The sequence below is a fragment of the Phytophthora infestans genome, genomic scaffold, assembly GCF_000142945.1.
Source record: "Phytophthora infestans T30-4 supercont1.178 genomic scaffold, whole genome shotgun sequence".
In the NCBI taxonomy this organism is placed as follows: domain Eukaryota; phylum Oomycota; class Peronosporomycetes; order Peronosporales; family Peronosporaceae; genus Phytophthora; species Phytophthora infestans.
Window position 1 is genome coordinate 84,168 of NW_003303581.1, and position 8,856 is coordinate 93,023.

The following is an 8,856-nucleotide window of genomic DNA, read 5'->3' on the forward strand; positions in this document are numbered from 1 at the left end:
ACTACATACTTTAGTAGCAGACTACAGTACTTCGGACGTGCTGCACAGCAGTGACTTTCCCATAGTTAAGTACTTAGTATCTTAGAGCAGTCATTTTGGTAATTTTGTACTAAGGGAAATGGTCAAATGACGAGCCTTTGCCAAACTAGTAGCCCATTAGTTTTGACCAATATTATCCATCTTTGCGTGAACTAACCGTTTTGATTAGACAAAAAGAAAACAGCTGCGTCAGAGCAAAAACCTTAAAGAGTTAATTTACCAGTTCAGTTCCTACCACCTGCAAATGGGGGCGTCTCGAGCCAACTACACTGAAGCAGAACGAGATGCAGCTGTGCAAGAAGTCCTCGCTGGAGCTGAAATGAAAGTAACGAGTAGAAAGACCAAGATACCGCTTAAGAAGTACGTCGCTGCGGAGCGCAAGGGCAGTCCAATATGGCCTCAGCGCCGAGGGCGACCGCCACTGCTGTCTAAAGATGCTGAGGATAGTATCCGGGACTAGATGCTAGCTCGCCAAAGGTGCGGCCAACCTGTTAGTCGCCACGACGTACTTGACAAGGCTCAACAGATAGCTCAGCTATGTGTGGATTACCCGTTGCGGATGGGTGGTTACGTCGCTTCCTGGAGCGCTACCCATCGCTTTCGCTAAAAACGTCACAGTCTGTGTCGAAAGCACGCAACGAAGTTGCTGAAAGTGACTTGTCTATACTGTTTTCATCGCTGGCAAAAGTGGTTATTGAACACAATATGGGCGCTTCTCGAGTCTTCAATGTTGATGAGACTGCGATCCAGACTACACGGGAGCGCAAACTGGTTCTTGCCGCTAAGGGCTCGACTAACGTGTGGCACAAGGATGCCAAAACAAGCTTCCATCTCAGTTTTGTTGCATGCGGTAGTGCAAGTGGGTTTGTAGTCCCCCACTGTCTATCTTCCCCGGCGAGAGTGCTAACGACGACCTGTTCGAGTTCTGGCCGCTTCCAGGTGCTGCGGTTACGACGACAGAGAAGGCGTTCATGACGAGCAAGGTTTTTGCTCAATGGCTACACTTCTTTTCTAATGCGGTACCAACGCCTATTCAAAGGCCTCTTCGACTGGCTATGGATGGCTGCTCGTCCCACATTTCTATGAAGATCGTCGATGTTGCTGACAGTATCGGTGTTAAATTGGTGTGTCTACCTCCTAATGGAACCCATCTACTCCAGCCATCGGATGTCGCGGTGTTTTCGCCTTTTAAAACGAGCCTTAAGACCCTTGTCGATGGATTGTTACCAAGCCTCGGCGAGTCAACCATCGACAAGGCAGCTGCATTGCAGTTAGCCGCACAAGCTTCTTCGGCGCGGGCGGCGAAGAAGCTTGTCAAGACGACCAAGAACTTTGGCATTGGTGTGATCAACTAAGCCAAACATGGAATAACCCTCGACTTGGTATCAATCTTGCACCTGGATTTCGTAGTTGCGGGATATTTCCTCTTTCCCGGGTCAATATGCATGCTAAGCTAGCTAACTTTGATCAAAATGGGCTGTCACTTCTAGAGGGCTAGGTGGTAAATCCTTCCCATCATCATATTGACACAGAATCATTTTTTTAAACGAGTTTATCATTTTCTGCAAGTCAGACCTTCACTTCTGCTCCACAGCTTTTTGCTTCTTCTTCGAAGCTCTTCTACCTTGTTTGGATTTCGCGCGCTTGTTTGCTGATTCCTCCTCCAATAGCTCGCGCGTTATTATCCGTCCACCCGTTTTCTCCGGTGTCGCCTTTTGCCTTTCGCAGGTCTCACTGGTAAAACTAGTATATGTTGCTTCACTATCTGGGAAATTCCAACCCAGGCGGCATCTACAGGCAGCGGGTCTCAGCTGGGAAGTTATCAATACTCAAACCAAGTATAAGAAGGCTACTAAATTGGCAAGCACCAAAATTGGGGCGTCTCAATGGACCGACGAACTTGTACGCCCATCTAGAACATAACTCACAAAAAATTACAAAAATCAACGAGTATATCATTTTTCTATTAGGTGTCAATTGGACGTTTCTTTAGGAATTATCGCCATTTATGACAGTACCTTGTCAGGGCTACTGATTTGACCATTTACCTTACTTATAAAGTATTTCTTACGAGGGACAAGTAGACTAGACTTCATAGAGTTTAGCTGGGGCATTGCCTTTTTGCACTAAACTGGTCATCGACCTTTTCTAAAATAAATATACTTTTTATCTTAGCACTGCAATTGTTGGGACGGAAAACATGAGTACATAGTAAAGCTCGTGCTGGAGGGGGGCGCTAAAGCAAAGCACGTGAACCTATGGGAGAGTAATGCCTTACAATGAACTTGCAGAAAAAAAAGTTCTATTAATGTTTTTTGTTTTGCCTTTCTTCGTAAATGATGCTAGGTTCACCAGAAGGCAATACATTTCGCGTTCAAGTGTTGCCGTACCGCATTGAAGTGCGACGGGTAATATTTGCAGTATTAAATGTAAAATCAAATGCTCACTTTGATCTCTCAGGCTCACAATAGTCTACATTAATGTACTGTAGTCATACAGTACTGCACCCCGTTTTCGCGCCTTGGACCTTTGCTAAACTTCCGGATGTGATGATCGTGCTTCCAAATGAACTATTGTTTGTATGCTAAACTCTGATTTATTTGCAAATCCTATAAGGTCCACCCCCGCGAAAACGGGGTGCAGTACTGTATCGGATATTATTATCAGAGAGGATGGGGGCGTATCGCAGTTCGGTGTTAACCACCAGAACGAGTTGAGTGCAGTTACATACATATGTATCAAAATAGTTTCTCCTGTAAAAAAAACGGGCTTCTGTACGTCCAGCCGACGAAGAATACAGGGAACGATGCGAAAGGTATCACACTATAATACAGCTGTACATCATTGGCAATGCCGGTACTGTATCTTCTTTTGCAATCTTGTTTCTTTTTGTAATCCCACATGACGCTGATGCAGGATTCTTTTTCTAAATGTACGGGGCCAGTACCCGCCACCGTGGCGGGTATCGATGCCGCATCGGTCAACGTCAAGCATAGAAGACACGGCTGTGCAAAAGCGCCCATGTTTTGGCCACATCTGGCTGCGCAAAAGGATGGCGGGAGTAAGTAAGCCCGGACAGAAGCAGCTGCTGTGGATGGTATGTACATTTTGTACTTTCAAGTATGTACATAATTGGTGTTAAGTACGGTACTTTATATTAAACGTGTTGACGTGTTGCTTGTGGAACTAAAAGGCTCAGCAATGTCGTAGCGTTAGGACGGGAATACAGGTACGATGAGCGAGATGTCTTAGCTATGATACTGTACTCAAATGTGTACTGGAAATCACCACTGGTACATAATTACGCTAAATGACTTTACTGTAATGGCAGCGGGAAATTAAGAGTCCACGTCAAAGTTTGTGTCACATCATCAGGAATTTCACTAGGATTGGGCATCTAAACAATTTGTGGACACCTGGAAGTTCCAGACTGGAAGTTCCAGTGGAACCCGCACGAAGGACTTTCTTTGAGCTGATTCTTTTACTTAAAACAGGCGTTCACTGAAATGAGATCCGTGGTCTCAAAATGAGCGCGCATTGACTCAATTTATCTATACATGTTGTGCCGATAACAAAAATTCTTATTGGAACTACCACAAGGGCGGCAAGAAAGCCACTAAACCATCTCTGTGCGACCGCCAACAGCGGATGGCCGGTAATTACGTTTACTTTTGTGAACATCAAGAAATAGGGACACTAATTTGTGCAAATGGCTTCCACAAATAGGTAGTGGGCGTCGAGAAGCGTAGCCGGGCCAATGGAGGACAAAGTCGCTCCTCGGAGCGACAGGGCGCAGGGCTGGAGGATAGCGTTGCAACTTGGGGGTCTGGCGACATTGACTTCATTCTTCGACTTGCCGTCTCCCTCGCAGGCGTGTTCTGTGTTGCGCTTCAACACCTTCAACCGCGAGTGTCGTCCCGCCCTACATGCGCATGCAAATGACGCCGTCGTCCGCACTGAGCGGCGCCGAGCCCGTCGTGTATGCGCCCAAAGCTCAAACGTTCGCATTCCGCCACATTGACGAAGAGGATGCGACCCCCGCGCATCTTCCCCATCCTCCTGTCTCGTCGACCCCGGCTGTCTTTCAACCATGGGCTGCAACAGACACCAAGCCCGAGTCGAGTAACGGTGTGCCACCCGCAACTCACACGCAAGAGTTGACGTCGCCAGTCTCGGCTCGAAGCCCCAAACAGCCCAAGCGTGACCTATTCGTGTGTCCCGAGGTGCACTGTGGGAAGCAGTTTCCGCGCTCCTTCGCTTTGAGACGGCACATGCGCATCCACACGGGCACGAAGCCGTACGCCTGCGACTACCAGGGCTGTGCGCAGCGTTTCAATACATCGGGAAACCTCAGTCGCCACAAGCGCATCCACAGTGGCGAGCGTCCGTATCCATGCTTCTTCGAGATGTGTGGCAAGCGATTCAACACGAGCACGAAGCTCAAACGCCACATGCGAATCCACTTTCCAGACGGACAAAACCTTTTCCGGTGTACGGAGCAGGGCTGCTCGTGGGCTTGTGATAACTACAAGGAGTATGTGCAACACCAGAAGTTGCATGGCAGTGTGGCCGAGGGATTTAACAACGCGTCAAACGAGAATATCAATGCCAGTAATGACAACAAAGAGAGTCTTAAGGCCACACGAGTCATGCCGTCGCCCATGGGCGTCATGCAACCAGGGGCTGAGCACCGACACGTCGAGTTCCCGCTCCCCTCCGTAGCGAACGACGAGTTCTACCAGGACCGCAGAATGTACAATGCTCCAATGTCTCAACTACGAGAAGAGCAAGTCTACCGCCGCGGCTCTGTCTTGTCATCGAAGTCCGTTATGGACGACCGTACGCACCCTCAAGGAGGTGCACCTCGCCTCCCGTTCCCAACTCGTGCCTTCCCGTCCGAGACTGGTCTGTTCGGCTCGTCGTTCCACCCACTTCCTCACTTGCCACCGACGTCCTCGCATCGCTATTATGACTCGACAACGTCGGCTAGTTCGGTCGAGATGGCTACAACTAGCAGTCCGAATTACGTGCCGTCGGGCTCCTATGTGTCAGCCCAAGCGCCGTACTCGTCGTATGTGCGTGGCACAGAGAGCAACACACTCGTCAGCTCGTACCAGCCTACGTCGACAACGACGACCTTCATGTCCACGTCCGAGTCTCACTATGCGCAGTCGATTCGGCAGTACGAGAGCTCGTCCCCGCACGACGTGAGGCAGCACTCTCCACCGCAGCAGCCGCAGTCACAGTCGGGGTATGGAGGCAACCCCGTACCGGCTGAGTTCACGGGGGAGGAGCTCAGCGCCGTGCTGGAGCTCATGAAAGACTCGTAAAACGGAGTCAACATGGATGGAGGTCGGTGATTGTTTGTTTATAAGCTCGGAAGCTCTTGTGCAGTTGGCTGAAGTGGACAAGTATTCTAGTTTTATAGGTAGTGAGGCAGGTCGGCAGCGGAGAGAGCTCACGTCTGCAGTTTAATGTTGTAAATACCGAAGGATCTTTTGCTAAGCCATTGACACAACACAAGCAGAAGTGCCACGTGGAACTTCACTTCAACGCCGACAGACGGACCGATGGCTTGATTTGACCCCTTCCCACTCAAACTTCGAGTGGGGAGGATGGGGCTGTCAGCTACATTGCAGCGGGTCAAGTGCTCGCGTTAATCGCCGACAGCAACTGAAGGATGCGTGACGTTCGTCTGCAGTTCCGTTGACTGAGTCCATCTTGTTGCTACAGTACTGTACAATGTAAATTTACTTGACAAAGTTTTTTTTTTACCTACACTTGGTTCGAGTATGTGACCTTTTGACTTGGGGGGGGGGGGACTATAGTCACCATAATGGTGGTCGATGCCAATTGAAGCGGCACCGCAACTGCAACATGCTTGGTTGCTCGTTTAGGGATCTAACAAAACCAGGTCGATGTTTTTTGAAGTAGTGGTCAGAGAGTGGGATGTCGAAGAGAGCTGTAAAGCCGGTGGTGCCACGTCGACCCGTGACGCGGTTCATCAGCGAATCGCGATGCGAGTTGGATAATGGGTTTAATTGGTTAAAACTAAAATATTCAGCTTCAAAATGGGCAAATAAATTATGACTTGCAATAAATTGCAATAAGTCAGATCGCTGGCGATGTCAGCTATCCTGTATTTTCTCTGAGGCATTTTAATAATGGTATACCGAATAACCTTAGTTATGAATTACTCTTTGTTATCAATTACACTTCAATGTGGCCAATCAGAAGCCGCCAAACGCTGAGTGGGAAAAGAAGCCGTGCATCCTTAGTTATCAATTACACGGCTTGACAACCAGTAATTTGCGTACATTATCTAGTACTGGTCTCACTTCTCAAAGCCGCAGATGAGTCCAACGCAACGAAAACGCCCAAAGGGGAGGCCTCGCCTACCTGGTGGCAAGGGCCGCCAAGCACCAACGAACACCATTACGGCGTACACTGCTTCTCACAAGCTGAGGGTACTAGAGTATCTAGACAAGAACGGTAGTATTGCGTCCGCAATTCACACGTTCTACCCTGATTTACCAGCTAGCAAATATAATTGCCGCCGTATCCTCATTTATTCATGGCGTCGATCCCTTTGATGATCTTTTTCGTGAACTTGCTCAAATTTAAATAGTGTTTGTTCTGTTTGTTCGAAGATACCGATAGTCGGGACACGCAATTTCTGGTCTCTGCAGTGCAGAGACCAGAAATTGCAGAGTCTGCACTGCAGATTGGGTGTAATGCATAACTAAGGTAATTCGGTATTAGCGCCCCGAGTGGGGTCCACCAAATCGCGCACCCGACTAGTTTACCGAAGTCAGACATATCGGGAATTGTAGCGAGCGCAAATCCTCTTGCCTCTAGAAACAAGGCTGCTGGTCAGTGCACTTAGTTTCTACCAATCATTGTCATGTATGATAACTACCAGAAACCATTTGGCTAAAACTTTAATTTTCCTACGAGAGCGCACTCATCTCGCTTAGCTCAATCCTGCAATGGTGTCAAAACGAGCAAGCTATACAGAGTCCCAAGTAAATGCAACAGTCGCTCAGGTTCAAGAGGGAGCTTCAATAGAGGAGACAAGTAAGCTTCGAGGGCTACAGTATCGTACTCTTGCCTCATGGGTAGCTGCAGAGAAGCAAGAAACACCGCGGAAAGCAAAGCGACAAGGTCCGGCGCCATTGCTACCAGCTGAAGCCGAGAATAAACATATACAAGTGGGTGCTACGACGACAACAGGTGATTCGGTATGCGGTTCGGCAAGAGATCATTAGCAAGGCTAGCGAAATATCCAATCTCCTTTTCGAAAGAAGCCTCAGTGAAGGCTAGTACAAGCGCTTCATGCAGCGCTTTCACGAGTCCGGACAGCACAGTCGATTTCGAAGACGAGAAACAGCGTCACACATGATGATGAAACACTATTCTACACTACGCTAGCTCCTCGGTACGGTGAGCAAGCGTTTGACGCTTGTCAGGTGTTCAACATGGACAAAACATGCTTCGCCACGAGGAAGAACTCAAAGACAGTGGTGACAGCTAAAGGATCACGAAATGTTTGGACATCGGAGATCCCTACTCATTTCTACCTCACTATAGTGGTTTGTGGTAGTGCGAATGGGTTGGCTGCCCTCCTCCCAATCTGTATACTACCTGGAAAGACTGTAAAGATGAGCGTCTTGGACTTCTGTACGGTACCTGATGCGGGTGTTACAGTGACGGAATCGGGCTTTATGAACGCCGCGCTTTTTCATCTAGCTTCGCTTCTTTGAAGCTAACGTCCCTTCTGATACACAAAGCCCCTTGCTGCGTATTATGGACGGGTGCTCTGCGCAATATTTGGTGAAGGTCTGTGATACGGCCCAGAAGCTACCCGCTGGACGTAGCGGTTTTTGGATCTTTCAAGCATAAGCTGATAACGCTGGTTAATACATTTGTTGGGGCGGATGGAAACGATACCATACTAAACGAAATTACACCCGAACTGGCGGGGCTTACGTAGCAGGGCTGTTACGTTAGTGTGGCACCCAAGCAGGACTCAAAGGATGCGAGGGTTTACCCGTGGTCACTGACGAAAATGATGACGTCCCTCAAGAACTTCCAGAGCACCAGAAAATGCTGCAGGTTGCAGCGTGGCTGCCGATGAGGGCGCATATTCAGGTAGAGGTATTGGTGCTCCCTCGTTTGCGAGCGAAGAAGAAGCGCACTACAACTGCAGTGACATGGAGGTTGCTCACTAGAGAGCTTCTACAGCAGATTAACGAGGTGCCAAACGCGAAAAAGAAGGCGAAGGCAACCGGCAAGAAGTCGTCAAAAAGGAAGCAGGTGAGAAACAGCAACGAGAAGACCAGTGCGCGAAGAAGTGAACCAGTGACCACATCTGTAGTTGCTTTTATCGAAGAAACACTTGTCTAAAAAAAAACCACTGCTCGTCCAGCGTGCCAGCTGTGGCCCTAAATCTTAAAATATTGGCACTTATTCCTTATTGCAGAGTTGACGGGATTTTAACTCCCAGTGTAAAGTCGCAATCAGTGCGCCACAATGGAGAGATTGACGAGTGTGATGACGATTGACTAGAATCGGGGAGGAAGGACAAGGTTTTGACCTATTGCGGCCAACGATCTATTGGCTGACCATTTCACTGATCCTGGCTTATCCAACCCATTTGTTAATTATGGGGCGAAATTCACAATACTGGGGATTTCAGCTGTCCCATTTTCGTAAAAACTACCAGTTCTTATTTTTAAACCCGAGCATACTGGAAGCAAAGAGCTCGGATGAGAACTCAGAAACCGGTTTCCTTTTGGGATTCGATCATACTAAGCC

At 48.5% G+C, this 8,856-nt stretch overlaps 2 protein-coding genes across 2 annotated transcripts; both read left to right on the forward strand.

Annotated features, from left to right (window-relative positions):
* Positions 1–3,007: 3,007 nt before the first annotated feature.
* PITG_20637 (uncharacterized protein) lies at positions 3,008–5,548 on the forward strand (the record flags this gene model as incomplete). The annotated part of the gene is made up of 3 exons (XM_002895427.1): positions 3,008–3,136; positions 3,766–3,863; positions 3,911–5,548. 3 exons carry the CDS (start codon positions 3,008–3,010, stop codon positions 5,367–5,369), a joined length of 1,686 nt encoding a protein of 561 aa, XP_002895473.1.
* A 1,480-nt stretch (positions 5,549–7,028) lies between these two features.
* On the forward strand, positions 7,029–8,527 carry PITG_20638 (uncharacterized protein; the record flags this gene model as incomplete). The annotated part of the gene is made up of 5 exons (XM_002895428.1): positions 7,029–7,280; positions 7,630–7,651; positions 8,135–8,196; positions 8,284–8,355; positions 8,522–8,527. 5 exons carry the CDS (start codon positions 7,029–7,031, stop codon positions 8,525–8,527), a joined length of 414 nt encoding a protein of 137 aa, XP_002895474.1.
* Between the last annotated feature and the right edge of the window lie 329 nt (positions 8,528–8,856).